Source organism: Equus caballus, chromosome 11 (genome assembly GCF_041296265.1).
Source record: "Equus caballus isolate H_3958 breed thoroughbred chromosome 11, TB-T2T, whole genome shotgun sequence".
Classification (NCBI taxonomy): Eukaryota; Metazoa; Chordata; class Mammalia; order Perissodactyla; family Equidae; genus Equus; species Equus caballus.
In genome coordinates, this window is record NC_091694.1 from 54,319,390 (window position 1) to 54,338,936 (window position 19,547).

The 19,547-nt window shown below is 43.8% G+C and overlaps 1 protein-coding gene across 12 annotated transcripts in view; it reads left to right on the plus strand.

The window, feature by feature from the left end:
* Positions 1–19,547, plus strand: part of DNAH9 (dynein axonemal heavy chain 9) — a 319,325-nt gene that overhangs the window by 133,489 nt on the left and 166,289 nt on the right. For 11 of the 12 annotated variants that reach the window (XR_011423085.1, XR_011423083.1, XR_011423082.1 and 8 more), the window contains 6 exons: positions 2,621–2,748; positions 4,330–4,438; positions 5,678–5,825; positions 9,908–10,082; positions 14,060–14,233; positions 14,728–14,935. Coding sequence is in view for 8 of the 12 variants with exons in the window: in XM_070226565.1 (XP_070082666.1) it covers positions 2,621–2,748; positions 4,330–4,438; positions 5,678–5,825; positions 9,908–10,082; positions 14,060–14,233; positions 14,728–14,935 (942 nt within the window). In the remaining 4 variants the exon portion in view is untranslated. Of the gene's footprint in view, positions 1–2,620; positions 2,861–4,329; positions 4,439–5,677; positions 5,826–9,907; positions 10,083–14,059; positions 14,234–14,727; positions 14,936–19,547 lie in introns of all 12 variants that reach the window. The other variant, XM_070226568.1, reaches the window with a different exon arrangement.

The window sequence follows — 19,547 nt, forward strand, 5'->3', positions numbered from 1 at the left end:
ATTATGTAAACCGTCCTTTCCCTCTGATTTAAACACCAGCTTGTCACATATACTGAGATCTGATTCTGGGTTTTCTAGTTTGTTCTATTTATCACATCCAATACTGGTGTCATTTTATTTTGCTTACAATCATTTTATAATGTATTTTAATATCTGATGGGGTAGGTCCTTCCTCAATATTCTTTTGTCATTTTCTTGGCTAGTCTCAGGCACTTCTTATTCCATATTAAATTTAATTTCACACAATATAATTAAAACTTCAAACTCTCTTGGAATTTTAATTAAAGTTTTATTAAATATATACACGAAATTTGGAGAAGTTGACAAAGGAGATATAATAATCATAAATCTGTATTCACTAAACAAGAGAGCTTCCAAGTAAATGGAATATAGCCTTTTAAAATTTTTTAGAAGAACTTGATAAAAATAGAAATATAGTGAGTTATAATAATACACCTTTTTCAAAATTAGACAGGTCCCATAGTGAGAAAAATAAGTATAGATATTAGAGGACCTGGGAAATACATCATCAACGTCAATGTAACACATGACTGTAGAACTTTGCATCTTATAAAGAGAAAATATTCCTTCTTGGCTTGTTCATGGGACGTTTCCAAAAATTAAAAATTTAGTTGGCTACAGAAGAAGCCACGATGAATTCAAAAGTATCAATTTACAGGCCACATTCTCTGATAATAATCCAATAGAATTAAAATCAAATAGTAGGAAAATGACGGAAAATAATTTTACACTTGCAAATCAAGAATTGCTCACTTAACCCCTGGATTAAGGAAAAAATTAAATTGCAACCCCTCTGGGAAGAAATATGAAGAAGAACACTTCATACAAAAACCTATGGGACACAACTGAAGTCTATAAGGAAAACTCTAAACACTCTTTATTACAGAAAGTAGGTTAGAAATAAAGGTAGTCCGTATTCATCCTTAGAAATTAGAGTAATAAACTAAACCTGAAGGAAATTGGGAAGAAGAAACTAATAAAGATAAAAGCTGAAATTAGTGGGAAGGAGCAAAAGAAAATCATAGGAATGTTAAATAAATATAAATATTCTCCTTATAAAGACCAATAAGTCCACTGTGAGCATCATTAATGGGGAAGGGGAAGAGTAAAAATATATAAGATTAGGAATTAGAAAGAATATATGATAGTAGATATAGACAATTAAAATAGAAGAGAACATTTAATTAGATGACATATATTTGAAAAACTAGAGGAAACAGATAGTCCTCTAGCAAAACATATTAACAAAACTTAATAAGAAGTAGAAAAGGGGTAAACTAATGAAAAGGAAAATTTAAAAATCATAGGAGAACAAAAAAAGATAATTCCAAAAAATCAAAAAAGGACACCTCTCAAATAATTTTATGAAGCCAGAATAATCTTGATAACCTTTATGTAGAACCAAAAACAATACCCCAATTTCATTTATTAATATGGATTCAGAATTTCTGAATAAAATATCAGTAAATAAAATCCAACAGTGTCTCAAAAGAATAATACACTTTGACTAAGTAGAATCTACTCCAGGAATGTACGGATAGATCAATTACTTTTTAAGTATTAAAATGAAGGATTTGACAACTTTAAGTAGAAAATCACTTGCTCAATGAATAGATACTAAAAACTCAGTAGCCATTCCTAGTAAAAAAAAACTCTAAGTAAAATAGGAGTAGAAGAAAATCTCTTAAATATAATGAATACTCGTTACATAAAGCCAAAAGGAAAAAGAAGTCATTCTGAGTGATGAGAAACTAAAGCCACCTCCATTAAAATCAGGAATAAGTCAGGGAGACCTATTATTAACATTATTAGTCAGTGTTGCTTGGTAGGGTTCTAGAAAATGCAGCAAGACAAGAAAATGGAATACATGGTATAAATTGGAGGGAAGGAGAAAAATTATTTTGCTGATTATAGAACTTTATACCTAGAAAACTTGAGACATTATTGAAAAATCACTAGAATTAACTAAAAATGGAAATACAGAAAATAAATCTCATTCACAGTAGCAATAAAAACTATGAAATGTTTAGGAATACATCCAGCCAAAGAGATGCAGTGAAAACGCTGCAAAAATTTATTAAGGAACATAAAACAATATTTGAATAAATGAAAAGACATGCCATATTATTGATGAGGAAAGCTTAGTATCATAAAAATAAATTCTATCCAAATTAAGATATAAATTCCTTTTTGTAATGCCAATTAGAATCATTCCGTGCCTTCTCTCAAAGCCTGCGTTTGACAAGATTTACCCGGGCTGCAGGGACAAAGAATGAAAACCTTAGCTAAAAGGTTTTATGTAATTCCATCGTGTCACAGTTCCCTGTTGAAATGATTCACTGGGTCCCTTGTCACTTAAGAAGCTTAGTACTAACAGAGTTTGCTACTGTTGTCCTTAGAAAAAGTCAGACTGAAGCTCGGAGAGACTGGCCCCTTGGACATCGTCAGGTTTTTGGTAGAGCAGGCTACAAAGCCACTTCTGACCTGCCTTTTTTATTTATACCTCCTTCCGAGTGTGGTAGCTAACAGACAAAGGCTGCGTTAAGAGACAGAAGATTGACGGTGAAATGGAAAATAAGATATCCGTGGTTCCTTTTAGGATTGTTCTCTTCCATCATGCGGGAGCTTGCCAACATCACTCATGACGGGCCCAAGTGGATTTTACTGGATGGTGACATAGATCCAATGTGGATTGAATCTCTCAACACTGTCATGGATGATAACAAGGTATCAAGGGGGAAGGGAAATCCCTACATCATCCCTAATCGTCTATGAAACCAGTCCCCCAGCGTGGCAGGCACGTTTGGAAATCTCCACTCTACACAAGAGCTGGCCCCAAGTAAGGAATCATTACTAATGTCTTTATTTTTAAATTTTTTTCCAGCTTTATTGAGAAATAATTGACACACAACATTATGTAAGTTTAAGGTGTACAGTGTGGCAATCTGAAATACATGTATATTGTGAAATGATTACCACAATAAGGTTGGTTAACACCCATCACCTCACATAATTACCTTTTTTTATGTGTTGTGAGAACTTTTAAGGTCTACTCTGTTAGCAACTTTCACATATACAATATGGTATTGTTAACTACAGTCACCCTGCTGTACGTTAAATCCCCAGAATAACTCATCTTATAAGTAGAAGTTTGTACCCTTTGACCACCTTCACCCATTTCCTCCCCACTTCCCACTCCCCCCTCCCTGGCAACCACCAATCTGCTCTCTCTTTCTATGAGTTTAGCTTTTTTAGATTTCACATGTTGGGGAGATCTTACAATATTTTTCTGTCTCTGTCTGGCTTATTTCACTTAACATAATGCTCTCCAAGTCCATCCATAGCAGGATTTCCTTCTTTTTTATGGCGGAATAATATTCTGTTATCTAGACATACCACATTTTCTTTATCTAATCATCCATTGACAGACACTTAGGTTGTTTCCATGTCTTGGTTATAGTAAATAACGCTCCACTGAAAATGGGGGTTCAGATCTCTCTTCAAGATCCTAGTTGTATTTATTGCCTGCGTCTTTAACAGACATCTCAGATTCATCCGAACAAGCAACTTTCGCTTACTTCAATAGCACTGCATTGTTTATGCTGTTTTTAGCATAGTTTTAACTTTGTTCAGAATCTTCTGCATGTAGATTAATTTAATATTTAGAGCTGAAAGGAATCCTAAATCATGTATTCAAATCTTTTAATTTTTTCCTATTCTATAAATAAGGAAATTGAGGATCAGCAATATCCTGAGCCCGTCAGGCATCCTGAATGGTAGTGAATCTTTATCCATTGAGTGACAGTATATTATTTTTCATAAACAACAAAAACTAAATGAATGCCAATAAAATGGCTGTTAAGCTGGTAGCTGCTCCTGAACTTGTTCAGAAAGCACATCCAGATTAGAAGTTTTACGATGATTTCCACAGTTACAGGATCGTTAGAATAAATGTATGCTCTCCCAGAGGGACTGCTTTAAAAGAAACAGTAGTAATATGAAGCCTCTGCTTTTTTCCTTTAGTAATCCTACTATTCCAATATGGTCTAGTTTAGTCAAATCATTGACATCAATTGAAACTTTTTAGATAACTTGTTTGCTGATGCAGTACACACACGCACAGGGATGGGGGAGGGGGAGTACAAGAGGAGGAAGAGAGGATTGGTGTAGACCATTAGAAAATACTTACAATCATAAATAAGAAAATAATCATCCATAATCCCTCGCAGCAGTAATCAAACAAATCCCCCCCCAGCTGGCCACGTGCCCAGCTCTGTACCACCTGGCGTCCCCCTCTGTTGTTTCCAGGTGCTGACCCTCTCGAGCAATGAGAGGATCCCTCTGAATCCCACGATGAGGCTCCTCTTTGAGATCAGCCACCTGCGCACAGCCACACCGGCAACTGTCTCCAGAGCAGGTATGGCCCAAGAAAAGAAAGCAACAGATGCCTTTAGCATTAGATAGGATGTTGCTGGCTCAGAAAGAAGCTCCAAACAGGAGTCGAACATCGATCATCCAAAACTCTGGCCTAAACTCAGCCCTAATCCACCTCTGAGGGGCTGAGCAAGTGCTCTAAGGCCAGAGCCATGTGATTTTCTTAATTCAGAAATGTTACGGTAATGGGAAGAGAAATGGCCCCTGGGCTGGACACTTCTATCCCTCTGCATAGAAGGGCCTCGAATTAGGCTGCGTGTAGGCCAGCTCTAGCCTCCATGTTAATGGAGATGACCAAGCATTGCAATTTCTCACTACATCCTGGTGGAAAATAGCAACTTTATACCTTAGCTTTCTTCTGTCTCCACTGGGCAAATTGATCAGCAGAGACTAGAGGATGAACAGAATGTGTTTGTTCTCCTCCACAGTATCAGATCCTCTTTCAAGGATCTGTGCTGAGACTGGGAACACGGGCCAGGAGACTGGTCTCTCTTACTCTGTATCTGTTTCCTAGGGCTACTCTAACAAATCACCATGAACTTGGCTTTTAAAACAACAGCAATTTATTCTTTCACAGTTCCAGAAGTCAGACATCTGAAATGAAGGTGTCAGACCAGCTGTGCTCCCTCTGAAGGCTCTAGGAAAGAATCGTCCCTTCCATCTTCCAGCTTTGGTGTTCCTTGGCTTGTGGCCTGTGACTCCAATCTCTACCTCCATCTTCACATGGCCTTCTTCTCTGTGTGTCTTTCCTTTTCTGTCTCTTGTAAGGACACTTGTAAGTGCCCCACCCAGATAACCCAGGATGATCTCATCTCAAGATAGTCAACTTGATAATAAATGCGAAGCCCCTTTTTCTAAATAAGCTCGCATTCACAGGTTCCAGGGGTTAGGACGTGGACATTTCCTTTTGGGGGCCACATTTCAACCTGCTACACACTTGCATACTATGATAACTATTGCTAATCAATCACAGCCTTCTTTCCTCCTGAGCCTGGACTTGACCTTACGATCCTTTTCAACACTGCTTTCCATCGGCTATTATCAGTCCATCACAGTGGATCCCAATAGCAAACCCATTTGCCCTCTCAGACCTCAGCCAGATCTCTGTTCTTTCTAAGTCCAGTTTTCTATACATTTTCTAAACAGAGAAAATAGCTCTTTGGGGTGAAGAATATACTGACATCTATGGAAAATTCACTCAACAGTATTCTCTGTGCTCCAGGGATCCTGTACATCAACCCAGCAGACCTGGGATGGAATCCTCCGGTGAGCAGCTGGATTGACAGGAGGGAAATCCAGACAGAGAGAGCCAACTTAACCATTCTGTTTGACAAGTATCTTCCAACCTGCTTAGACACACTGAGAACCAGGTGGGCCAAGAAAGAAGGAAGGTCACAAGTTAAAGCAGCAATAAAAAGCCTGTTGGCTCACACCTGATGTCCCACTGATGTTCTGTCCTGTCCCCAAAGTCAGATGTCCCTAGAGCATTCCCTCTGGGCATGGCAGATGGCAGAGGGGAACACACATTAGGATGGCCATGGGATGCCTATTGTCAGTTCAGGCAAGAAGTGAGATGAATGAAGAGGAGGAAAATTTAAAGTGCCATCCATCAGTGCCACATGGGTGTTTTAGAAGGAGGCTGTGGGCTGTAATATCAGATAACAATCCTGAGATCCTTCAGTTTGCAGGCCACACAGCTGGCCCTCCTACAAATGATACACAGGCCAGATCCACAGACCTAGAGGTGAAGATGACAGCTGTCGGTGACATGTGGGGCATACTTCCTGTTCCTGGCTGTGTATGTTCATGGCCCAGATAATGTGAGATTAGGTATAATGCATCATTTGACTGTCCTGCCCCTCTGGACACCATGAGTCACTGTTCCTCTTATGGGTTTGCAAAAGTAAAAGCAACAAGTCTTGACCATTTATCACATAAACGAGATTAATCCTCTTAACCAAAAGGACACTTATTACAGCAAGAATATTATATGTGTCTGCAGAGAACGGTTCCAGTGTTTGGAATCTGCTGTTGGTTTACATTCTCTTCTTTTGCCATTGGATACATCATTCTATGAATTGGGTACCAACCTTGTAGTTTAGTCCAATTCAACCGTCAGAAGCTGGTCCTGCGAAGGCCACGTGCCGCAGAAATCCATAGTCCCTAAGGATTCAACAAGTTAGGGTCAGGATTGTGTTTCCCAGAAGTTAAGTCCATCACTAAAAGTCATCCTCACCTCCTTCTTCGTTGGTCTGTCAAGCACAAGGTGGGGAATTGCTCGCAAGTGTGGAGGCAGAGGTGAAGGGAGAACTTCCTACTGCAAGAGGGCCTGAGGTGGTCTCATTTCATGTGCCCCACCCCCACTCTATCAAAATTTACCCATGTTAAGAATGAATTTTAGGACCAGTCCCGGTGGGCTTGTGGTGAAGTTTGGCGTGCTCCACTTCAGTAGCCTGGGTTCAGTTCCCAGGCATGGACCTACACCACGCATCTGTCAGTGGCCGTGCTGTGGTGGCAGCTCACGTACAGAAAGAGGAAGAATGACAGTGGATGTTAGCTCAGGGAATCTTCCTCAGCCAAAAAGAAAAAAAAAAGACTGACTTTTATATAACAAAAACCTGAGTTGCTGCCAAGTAGTTGACATAGTGGTGTATTTTTAGATATTTAATTAGACATTTATTAATTTGGATTTTGTAATTTTTATATTTCAAGGTCAATAATTATTTTTCAAGTTGTCTAAAAGTTAGGCCATTTCCCACTCTGGGAATTTAGAACAAGAGAAGCCAAACTCTTGTCTATTTGTGTGTGAGTGTGTGTGTGTACACGTGTGTGCTCATGTTCATGCACAAGCCTTTGAGACAAGCTTTGAAGACTCTGTGTTAAGTCTGTCCAGAGACAATTCCCCCACAATCTCTGAACCCTATGGGTATCAAGGAAAAAAAAATAGTTGTCATTTGTGGTGCCTGCTCTGGGTGTTATTTCATTTAATTCTCACAACACTCCTAAGACAGCTGACAATCCTGGAGATCAGGGAGCTAAGGTTCCCCGATGCTCCCTTGGCATCACAGCTAGCTAGTAACAAGGCGCTTACTTCAAAGTCTTACTTGGATTTTATTCATCACAGCCTTGTAATGCTGGCTTTACGTGGCCCTGTTCTCATGAATCTGTGCGATGTCGACACATAGTTTTATGAACAAGCAGACATCGTAAGGGGTGATTTTTATAATTTTGCAACTTTATTTTGTTTCCCACTGCTCCTTCAAAACCATTTTATGTGGCTGTTCTCCTCCTGGCCCTGGATGAAATCTAGGTCAACGTCCATGAATTTTCTCATCATTCTTCAGTAATGAAAAGCCATTGGATCAATTCTGGTCACACAATCACACATACAAACACACGAAAATTTTTAAAAACACACAGTGAAAATTTTAATAAGCAAACTCCATTTAAAATGAAAGCTGCTCCCCCTGCCCGCACAGCTCAGGTCTGCTTCCAGCTCTCCGCCTGCACTGGGAAAGGCGAGTGTCCTTGACTTCTCTTCTCACTCTACCAGTCGCCCCCGCACCAGCTGTAGCTTCTGACCCATCATGGTTGAAGGGGGACAGAGAGAAGAGCGTAAGAGGCGGGAACAGTCTTAACGACTGCAGTGAGCATGGCCTTAGTGACCCTCTAACTGTGGCAGGTTTGAAATCGGATTCTTTCTCTTTGGAAGTTTTTGTGAGTTCCTTGGACCTCTCACCATCACTGGAGATCTCCTATATGCCTTTCCTTGAATCAAGTAAATGCCTCTCCCTCAGCCAATCATCGACAACTCCTCATGCAAACCCCTCTGGGTGGCTCCCTTAGCCAGCTTTTAAAACAAGCCCACATGCTCATAGCCCACAATGGACCCCAGAAAACACTCACCCCTCCTTTGCTTTGACAAACTGAAGCACAGGCTGCCCCAGCAAGCCACCTCTCTAAACTCCCCTGTGAGGTTAGCAAGTCTCTGCAGGGTTTTCCAGCCGTGGGTCCTTTGCCAGCTCAGAGAAGTCCTATTGAAGCCCATTTCTCTGTCTTTCTAGTTGAGGCAAGCACTTGCCTTCCCTACGGGAGAGGGGGTACTCATTGAACACTAAGAGCTCTCCCTAAAATTCTGTATGCTAATTTCTAGCCCTTTCAGATCTCCTACTTTGATCCTCTATACCCTTGAGAGGACCAGAGGCCAGGGTTGCAAAACCCTTTGCAAGTCTCCCCTAGGCTGTCTGGAATCTCAGTTTGGAATTGTCAGAGTAGTCGGCCCCTGCGATCTTGGTGCCTCATCCAGAACTGAGCCTGAGATGGTTCCATTTTACATTCTGTTACAAAGATGTGTCAGAGAAGTGAAGGAAAGCCCTTCAAGCACTCAGTTTTCTCATTACTCGTAGAAGTAATGCCTAAACTACTAGACCACTTGTGAGGATTGCAACTGGTTTATAAACAGGGGCAAACACAAAACACTAAAGAGAATGGGTTGCTGTGACACTCTGAGGCCCTGTGCTGGTAAATGACTTTTAAGGTGTCACTTGACGGTGTTGCTCATCTTATAACAACAGACTGCCTCTCCGCAGCCTGTGAGCTCATCTTCCCATGGGAGATGGCAACGTGGGCAGGTGTACAGGAGGGGTTAGTGTGTGGGTACGTGGTGTACTCTGTGTCCAGTTGGTGCAATGAGAGCGCCCATGTGTGTGCATGTGTGTGTGTGCACGCACCACATGTTCTTGCTCCCTTGGGTGTAGATTCATCCTTATGCCTCTCTTGATATCTGCCTTGCAGTCAAGACCTCCAAAGCCAAGAATAAAGATAGAAAAGCCAGGCCGGGACAAAGTCACAGAGGTATTTTTTCAGAAGAGGAACTCCATCAAGTGAATCATGATTGTATAAAATAACCATCTGTCCTGGCCCACTCTGCCCCCTATAGAAGATTCTGGCCCCAGAGAAAATGTTTTCGATATATTTTAATTGAGGGAACTCCTCCGAGCTGGAGGAGTAGAAGGACCAAGTTCAGAATTGCAGCCACCTTGACTCTTGTAGGTGCTTTTTGACAACTGAGGAAACTGTGAAAGGAGTGAAATTGAGATATTTACTCTTTTAGTTGCAGCTGCCTACATTCCCCAAGGACTGAGAGAGGACCATCAATGTTCAGAGAAGGGAAGAGGAGAGGGGAAGGGCATCAGAGGAAAGGAAGATGAGAAAAGGAACCTTCTTAGGTGTGCTCCAGGCCCTTACTTCTTTGCAAAGGGAGCTGACCCGAAAATAGCTGATGAGAACACGGTAGCAACATGGTCCTCTGTAATCCAAAAGTTTTTGCTGCTGCAAAACAGCATGACAAATGTTGAGTCCGCAGAAACCAACTAGGTTCCATGGCTGTCCAGCAACACCTCTGGGATGGAAAATCCAGTGTTTTAGAGCACACCTGGGTCTCTCTTTGCAGATTTAAGAAGATAATTCCAATCCCAGAGCAGAGCATGGTTCAGACGCTGTGCTACCTTCTTGAGTGTCTGCTGACTAAGGAGGACATCCCTGCAGACTGCCCCAAGGAAACCTATGAGCTTTATTTTGTGTTTGCTGCCATCTGGGCTTTTGGTGGAGCAATGGTCCAAGATCAGGTAAGAGGACGCGCTGAGGTTAACACCCATGTACAAGTCCACAGCAGCAAAAACTGACCTACCAGCAAAGATTTGGAAGACAGGATGGCTAAATGTCAGAATCAATATGAAAGCGTCGAACTGTTTGTTTTACCCACTGCTCTGCTAAAGACATCAGTCCCCACAGAGGGCCTCATGGGGTCAGACAGATGAGATTGGGCTGTATTTTGAGCTGTTGCTTTTTGAGTTAGTGAATGTATCCCCGATTTCCTGGAGAATTGCAGTGTTTGAGTTTGAACAACTGGAGCTATAAGTATACCACATTGCAAGGTGATATGCTTCTTATATGTGGAATGATGCCGTGCTGTTGAAGCTTGAGTGAAAGGAACCCCTTTAGCCTTCGAAAAATCTTCCAGAACAAGCAGGTACCACTCCGTACCAGACCAGAGTTAACCGTCACATCTCCATACTCCTGAAATGCAGAGCTATCCATAGAAGTTTGGGCTGAAAGTTAATTGACATCTGGGTGTGGGAAAACAAAGTAGTATTTATCTCGTAGTGTTGGCTGCTGTAGCCCCCTGCTGTTTGGGGTAGGGATGTTGGCTTGGAGTATCTTGGCATCCTATTCCCTAACCCTTCCCATATTCCCAGCCTTTTTCTTTACTTAGTGGCCTCCAGATAAAAGGTATTTTTTCTAGAAACAACATATTCAAGCTTACGCAGACCAGTTGTTAACAACTTTATCTATCAGGCAATGTCATATAGAAGTTAAGAATATGGACTCGGCATTTGAATTGTAACTCTGCCGCTTATTATCTAGAGGACCCTGAACGAGTAACTTAACCTCTCTCTACCTTACTTTCCCTGTGTGTACAAAGGAGATGAGAGTGATGAGTGTGGTACCTAGTTCCTAGGATGTTTGTAAGGATTAAATGAAGGGATACTGTTCTAATTGCCCAGCATGAATATGTGCAAGGCACTTAGAATAGTGCTGGCACACATGTGTGCTTATTATTAATATTCTCCCACCATAAATGTTCAGTTTCATAGCAAATACCTGCCTCTCTCCAACAGGAGATCAAACCCAGCTGTAATTGTTGGAGACTTATGATTTTCTCTTGCTGGTCTGGGTTGATTATGGGCCCTTTCAAGGAAAGAGATAAAAAATTTCAGCCTCCCAGAGCAAACCATGTTCTAAGAATCCAAAATGGAGGTGAGCTGGGAGAATTAACAATTAATTTAGAATTAACAATTAATTTCTTTTCCATTTTCCCAGGCTCTGGATGTAACATCCATCCTACCTCCCATCACTCCCTAACATGTTCTTTGGTGCTCAAAATTCAGAAAACAGCTCTTGCAAGTCCTTGGGATGTGTGCTTCCTCCATCTCCCTCTCTAGAGCTAGATGCTGGTGAAGACGGGGACTCTCCAAGGGCAGCAGGATGCCTGGATGGATGGGAGCTTGACATCTGAGAATATCATGCTGTCTCTTCTGCAGGCCTTGGAGCTCCTCCGTGGACTGCTTCTTTGACAGCTTTACATTTCCCCTTTGAGGCAAGGAGGCAATGAGTCCAGCAGGATGGATGAGACCTGGCTGAAATGCACAGACATCCAGAATGCATAGCTTATTGCTTTCCATCAAATGCAGTCTCTGACCTTTCGGCTTCTGAAATGTCAGAAAGCAACCACTACCGAGCTTCTCTCTTATGCTGGTGCCCAGCAGGCAGTGGGGTAGGAGGATGAAGATACTTGGTCAATTTTTCTATCTCTGTATAGAAAAACTTAAATCCACTCAACTCTTTTTAAAAGCCCAGCGGAAAGCACCCCTCCAGGCATCCTGGGCTCTGGAGCACTTGGAGCTGCAGGCAGCCAGGCTGGTACATGGGGAGAGGACAAGAGAGAGAGCTTTTAGCAGCAGGGAATGTCCAAGACCCCACACAGTCCGCATTCAAGCCAAACACCAAAATAATGCTGTAAATTGAAAAGTAGGGAGTTGGCCAAAGTATTCACATCAGGAACACCAATGGTGTTTACGTTTAAAAAGCTGTCAGTAAAGCAAAGCAAAAGTGCAAAGTACAGCCTCTGCTTGAGTAGAAGGCCCAGTAATAAAAGGGGGGAAGGGGCCTGGCTAAATAGTTTGCAGCAATCGATCACAGGAAATGATCTCTGAGGGAGCACCGGATTGGGAGACTAAAACCCTGAGTGCAACTCCCTGGTCTACCTTCTCCTTCTAGAAGTGGAAACTTTTAAGCTATTGTCTTTTCATATATAAAATAGAAATAATTTTCAGTAGCCAGGATAACTTAGAGCAATGTGAGGATCAGATGAGGTGATCTTGCCTTCCACACTCGGCTGCTGTATACCGGTAGAGCCTTAGTGTTGTCAAGTTCAAAGGGCAGGAAGGGGACCACAGATTTGTCGGAAGCCAAAAGAGACGAGGATTTCAGAAGCGGCCTCTTCATTAAGGCCATTACTGAAGAGACACCCAAAGAGTTGAACTGAGAAAGGGCCACCGGATGAATCAGCAGAGGTGACCTTGTCTTTACAGTGTTCAGTGGCAGTGGAAGGCGAGGTCAAGGGCCAGCCTACAGGAGGGCGAGACAGTGATGGCACAGTCCAGCTGACGGCTTGGCTAAGAAGCTGACCGGGTGGCTCAAGGTGGAACTGGGAGTGAGGAAAGAAGATCCACCCGACCTCCTTCTTTCTAAAGCTGGCCCTTGTCTCAGATTTTCCATGGAAACCTAAAATCTGGTTTACATAGGAAGTTAAAGGCCTTCAAGAATTTATTCATCAGTTAAAAATGGAAACTTTTTCTAAGACTTCTGATTGCACAGAACAGTATTGAGAAGACACAGTGTCCCCTTAATCTGAATTCAGATCAGAAGAAGAACAGCAAACAAATTGGTCCTTACCTCAGGGCCTGTTTCCGTTCTCACTTTAAGGCAAAAGAATTCAATCTCACTTACCTAGTAGACAGCCAAACGAGGAGTGCCATTCCCTCCAGGGCCAGGTCCATTGACGTGTGCCCACTCCCCGGTCTGTCCTGCCTTTGGACTCCATCTTTGTCCTACCCTCCAGGAACGTTTCCTAAAATGCCCAGTGTGGGCCTCTTTGTGGGATCTTTCCTGGGTCTGTGTGTTCGAAGAGCGGGTTTGCTCCCCCAGAGGGTTGCCAGTGGCAGCAGGTATGTTGAGGGGGAGGCGTGCACGCACTGGCGTGTTCAGCTTGGACACAGGAAGACAGTTTGAGTACACTGGGCACACAGCCCTGTCCTCCAGAGCTCGGATCTAATATGGATGCATGTAAATTATGTCTCTACCTACTTCTGTCAGAAAGACCACTGTAGCTTTGTCTCGGCTGCTCCTAGATGTTAGAATTTTAGTTCTTAAAGGAAACTTAGAAATCCTCTTTTCTAGAATCTTCATTTTACAGATGAGGAAACTAAACCACAGAAAGAAATGATTTGCCCGTGGTTGTGTGCCTGCCTCCCCTTCTGAGGCTCTTCTCACTCAACCACCCTGTGCCCCCAGGTGTCAACAGTCACCAGTTCATTCATTCTGTCCCTGACTGCCTTCCTGGACGTTGCTCAGAGTCTCAGCAGTCTGCCAGGATAGGGCCCGATCTGTCTTTCCAGGAGTTTTGGCCACGCTCGCCCATCTTGTGGTTGCAGGCTCCCTCTGTCCTCCGTGTTCTTATGCCTCCCTCCCACCCCCTCCCCCCGCCATGGCTCTGACATGTGCCAGTGCCACAGAGGCTCAGTGAGGGTCAAGCAGGGACACTCATACATGTTCAAGGGAGGCCCTTGGGTGGCTGGGCCTGGTTGGGGTTGATCCTCGGGGGACCAGCGTCCTTCCTGGAGGAGCTGGCCTGTTAGGCCAGCCTGCACGGGCAGGAGCACTTCGTGTTCCGCCTCCTGCCCTTCTGCCTGATGCCAGGGCAGCGTGTCCAGGCTTCTCAAGCTCTGGAGAGCCTTGCCCCTGACCTGCTTTGTTTTGGCAGCTTGTGGACTACCAGGCAGAGTTCAGCAAATGGTGGCTGACCGAGTTCAAGACAGTCAAGTTTCCTTCCCAGGGAACCGTCTTTGACTATTACATAGACCCGGAGACCAAGAAGTTCGAGCCGTGGTCCACACTCATCCCACAGTTTGAATTTGACCCTGAGTTGCCTTTGCAGGTGAGTGTGGCTGAGTGACCGACAACATGCAGTCACCCCAAGGATATGCAGCAGCTCTAGCTGAAGCCTCTTGTTGGTCTTCAAGTATTTTGACCTTGCCAGGAACTAGTCATCTCCTTTTCCTTTTCAGAGGAAATCATAGTGCAGTGAAGTCACGACATCCCCTAAAGGCTAGATAACTTAATTACCAGGCCCCACTGGCATCGTGGGGAAAGAGGGGGGAAGATGGCAGGGGCAGAAGGTTCTAAAGTGCGTCAGCGAGACCATAGGGATGCAGACAGAGCCGGTCGGGGAGGGAGGGGATGCTCTCTACCCAGAGAATGTGTGTATAGGATGGTCTTACTGTGGATACTGAGGCGGGCACTCCTGCCCAAGGCGGTGAGCTGGCTCCACCGTGACAGCAGAACTCCCTCTTCTGAAATGCTCCAGAACATTTTGCAATGCATCTGTTTCTCCCACGAGCCCCTGGCACGCTCATTGTGTTCCCATTCCAGGCCTGTTTGGTGCACACGAGCGAGACGATCCGAGTGTGCTACTTCTTGGAGCAGCTTATGGAGCGGCAGCGGCCGGTCATGCTGGTGGGGACCGCCGGCACCGGCAAGTCCGTGCTGGTGGGAGCTAAGCTGGCCAGCCTCAGTGCCGAGGAATACCTGGTGAAAAACGTGCCCTTCAACTACTACACCACATCGGCGATGCTGCAGGGTAAGGGGCCCAGAGGACATGGAGGAGAGGGTGGGGTGTCTGAGTGTCTGGGTCACCTGACATGGAGCTGGAGCAGAGGTGAGGCACCTACTTGGCTTGATGTCCCCCGTGCCCAGCACTGTGCATCTCCTCTCACATTCTCCTTCTCTCTCCTACTTTCTCTCCTACAGCACCTCTGTCCCACTTCTCCAGCACCCTTAGCACTGCCCTTTTTCCCCATCCTCTCTCCCTACTTTCCTCCCTGGACTGCAGGTTCCTCCAGGGCTGGGAGTTCAACACAGAGCAGGTCAGCACCTTGAGGACGGAGAAAGCTGAGAACCCACTGAGAGATTCGCGTGGACTTGTAGACTTTTGACAGCAGATGTGTCTCTCGAGATCATTTCATTCTTACAGACATCTTAGAGATGGGGAAACTGAGGCTCAGGTGAAAGTACATGATTGCCCAAGGTCACCACTGAGCGGCAAGGCTGTCGTGGCACATCCAGCTTTCTGACCACGTGGGGCGTGCTTTTCACTGGGAGTTTATGCGCCCGGGTCCAGAGTGGACAGGAGCCCTCTAGGGTGTGGCTTCAGGTCAGAGGCTCACTACAGAAGGTGTTTTCCCCTCTTCCTTGACCCTTACCTACAGTAGAGTCCCCTTTTTAATATAAACACTCAACACATTAACCCTAGAAACAGCTTCGTTTAGAGGAAGCGGCCAAGCCACCCTCCCAACAGGAGGAGGAGAGTGGCAGAGCTGGGGAGACTGCCTGCTCTTGCGTCTCATGCTGTCACAGCCCTGCTCCACTCTCTGAGACTCGGCCCGGGCTTTCCCATGTGAGACCACTGCATCCTACCCCCCAGTAGGCACGCTCTACCATAGTGAGGATTCCCTATGAGTGCTTGCCGATTGGTAAGTTACAAGCCACAGCTTCTAACATGAGAAGGGAGTCTGGTCCTTTTCCTCTCCACCTACCTCATCCAGGCCTCAGGCTGGCAGGCTTGCAAAACAGACTTCCTTTGATCACCACTTGCAGTCTGAACCATTTTACCTTCTCTGGTCCTTCTGTGGCCCCTGCCCAGTGTGAACCCCAGGGTCAACAAGCGTGGTGTTACCAGCGCTCTACTTTCTCCAATTCCATGTGAGAGAACAGCTCACTTCCCACCTTCTTTCGGCACCATTTTGCCAGCTTTTTCAGTGTGAGAGGCAAATGAGGAGCGGCACTGTCTCTGATCTCGACCTCACGTAGCAGTTAAGCACCTGATGCTTGTTGACGGAAGTCTTTGCTGTCCCCTGTCTCCCCCTCAGTGACAGAGAGACTTCTCCACCTTGGTCAAATTAGCATCTGGGCTTCATCCCCTGCTGGGCTGGTAAATGGTTCACACCTCAGTCCCAATCCAGCAATTGACAGTAGTTCCCACCGGAACCTTAACAGGTAAAACCAAGTGAAATGATGAAGACTTGTGTCAGAACTCCACTGGTTTGTCAGTGATGGGAGAATCTTCTATTTGAATACTGAAAGAAGACATCAATTTTTTTGTGCTCTGTGCAATGCTGACAGCTACAGGCATGATACCCTTTTAAGTTGAGTCTGTATTATTAAATTTTTCTCAGCATTTTCTTACGTCTACGCAATCAACAAAACAAACAAGCCCTGGTCCATATGTTTGCCAGTTTCTGCAGTGTAAGTACTCCCACCATGACCAATTTCGGGGACCGCTGCAATGTCGGTGAACATGGAGTCAGGAAGAGCTGCCCAGCAGCCCATCACTAATGGTACTTCCACTTTCCAGATGCAACAGATGACAATAACCTCATGAGCAAAGATAATGTAAAATGTGGTAGAATAATTTGGATATGATGAGTTTTGAATATTTATCACCTTTGCTTTTAAGATAATTTTCTTAACTGTAGGTTTATCTAATTTATTTTTTAAATAATGGCTGTGTTAGCAACCAGCTTTCAAAACTTTGTCAGTTTTAGCAGTCAGCTCTGAAGAGGCAGCTCCAGTAAACTGCTGGCTGCATCTTTACTCTGAGACCTCAACTACCATCGTGCCTTGCAATGTCGTAACCTTCCATCATGGCCTGGCACCATCGCATTAGTGCCCAGCAGTGGCTGTAAACAGACTTCACATGCCTGGCTGGTTCACATCTTAACACTGGTCTGCCTGACATAGCTTCTCTTTCTTGTTCGTGGAAAGATATCCCTCCACACTGATTTACAAGCCTTGAGTCCAATGACTGATCTGATTACCAGCTCTGTGCCCATTTACTCCAATTCTTAATACTGCTACAACTGCAATAATAATATTAATAATAATAATAACTGACATTTATCAAGCATTCACTAAGTACGTGTCAGGCACTCACCTGAGATTGGACTTTTACACATTTTTTAATCCTTTAATCTTGTACAGCCCTGGGAAGTGAGTAGTCGTATCATCCCCGTGTTATAGATGAGAACACCAAGGCACAGAGGAGTTAAATAAGCTCCCCTCAGCCACACAGTACGTGGTGGGGCCAGGGTTTGAACCCAGACAGTCTGACTTCAGAGCCTGTGCTCTTAACCACTAGACTACCCTTCTCCCTCGTAAGAAAATACTTCTGAAACGGCAGTAAATATTTGATATTATTACTATTATCGCTAGTATTCTAGATACTGAGTATTCTAGAGAAATTCTTCTCTAAAATCCTATTGTAATGTAAAATATACTTTCAGTAGAGAGTAAAACCTCATAGCCGAAGAGAAGGAGGTGAGCTTCCTACACTGCCCGGACCTCTCGCTCTGACTCAAGGCCCCTCACCTGGAGGACTTTCTCCATCCTTCCTGTAGGAACACAGAGAATTATTCAAAAAAGTCACAGAATGCTGTCAAACAGAGCCAGGATGAATGCTGGCTCCTCACTGCAGCTGGACATACACCAAAACACAGCAGTTTCTGCCTCTTGTTAACTCCCTAGTGGCCTCTGGGTCCCGTTCCTCCTCCAACACCAGGTGATGGATGAAGCAGCTGTCCTATATAGTCGCCCGTCCAGAATCGACTAGGAATTGGGGAGTAACCCAAAGCCCCAGAGTCGCCGGCCGGTATGTAGCAACATCCACACAGCAAAGCTCGTTCCCGTGACTCTGAAAACTGCTGAGTCCTCTTACTTTAGTCACAGTCTAAACAACTTTGATTATTTGGCTCCTTAGCCTAAAACATGTTAGAAGCAGCAAAATGGCAAGAGAAAGATCACTACCAAAAATTAGAAAGTGGGAGCCGGAAACCCAATATCCAAGAAATAGAAAACCTAAAAAAGGAATACAGGAGCTCAAAGGGTAGCTACTCCAACATCACTGTCCCACCCAACTCACGAGCCCATTGCTCTTTCTGCAGCCCAGCATTTTCATTGCTCTTTGTGCTTAAGACCCCACGTAATTAAGAAAGATTGAATGCGTTGTGGTGTAGTCTGCTTTAAATGGCAGGTAGTACACCCAGACAGATGTGCAAAATGTGTGCTTATAATGTGTCTGTACTGGCAAAAGATGGGAAATAGCCTAATTATCCATATGACAGAATGCTGAGCATTACAAAGAATGAGGAAATTCTGTATGAACTGAGTTGGAACTATTTCCAAAGCTTTGTTGAGTGAGAAAAGCAAGATACATAACCATGTATATAGTGTGTTCTAAATTGTGTCTTTTTAAAAAAGACATATATAAAAATTTACATATATATACACTCACACATCTGTGCTTTTATATATTTAGAAAATCTCCAGAAGGACACACAAGAAACTGATAACAGCAGTTGCCCCTGGCAAGGGGAACTGGATGCTAAGAGTGGAATGGAGAATTACTTACACTTTTTTTTTTAATTATGAAGTATTTCAAGCGTGCAGAAAAGTACAGAAAATAACATAACAGATGCCCTTGTACCCACCACCCAGATTTCACAGATGTTAACATTTTGTCATTTTGCTATGGATCTTAGCATTATAAGTACAGCCAACACACCACCCCCATCCCTTCCTCCTTCTTGCCCCTCACTAACCTGACTACTAAAGTTAGTTTGTATCTTTCCAAGTTTACACTTTTGATGCATGTGTGTACTCATAAGAATGCACAATGTTATTGTGTGTATTTAAATTTTAAATATACATCATACTGTAACTTCCTTTGGTAACTTACTTTTTTAATCATTGGCTGTTTTGATACATGCAGATCTGTTTCATTGGTTTTCACTACTGCGTAGAATTCCATTGTGTGAGTAAATCACAGCTCGTTTATCCCTTTTCCTCTAAGAGGCAGCATAATGTTTTAATATTTTCCCTTTAAAAACATTTTTGAGTTATAATTGACATACAATACACAATACATGTTAAAGTATATAATTTGATAAGTTTTGAAATGTTTACCCATCCATGAAACCATCACTATAATTGAAATAATGAACACATCCTTCACCTCCGAAAGCTCCTCGCATCCCTCGGGAATCCCCTCTCTGTGCCGTCCCTCCCCACCGTGCCCTGTGCCTAGGCGACAGTTGATTTCTTTCTCTCCCAACAGGCTAGTTGGCATTTCCTAGAATTTTATATAGTAGTATCATACAGTATGCACTCTTCTTTGTCTGGCTTCTTTCACTCAGCAT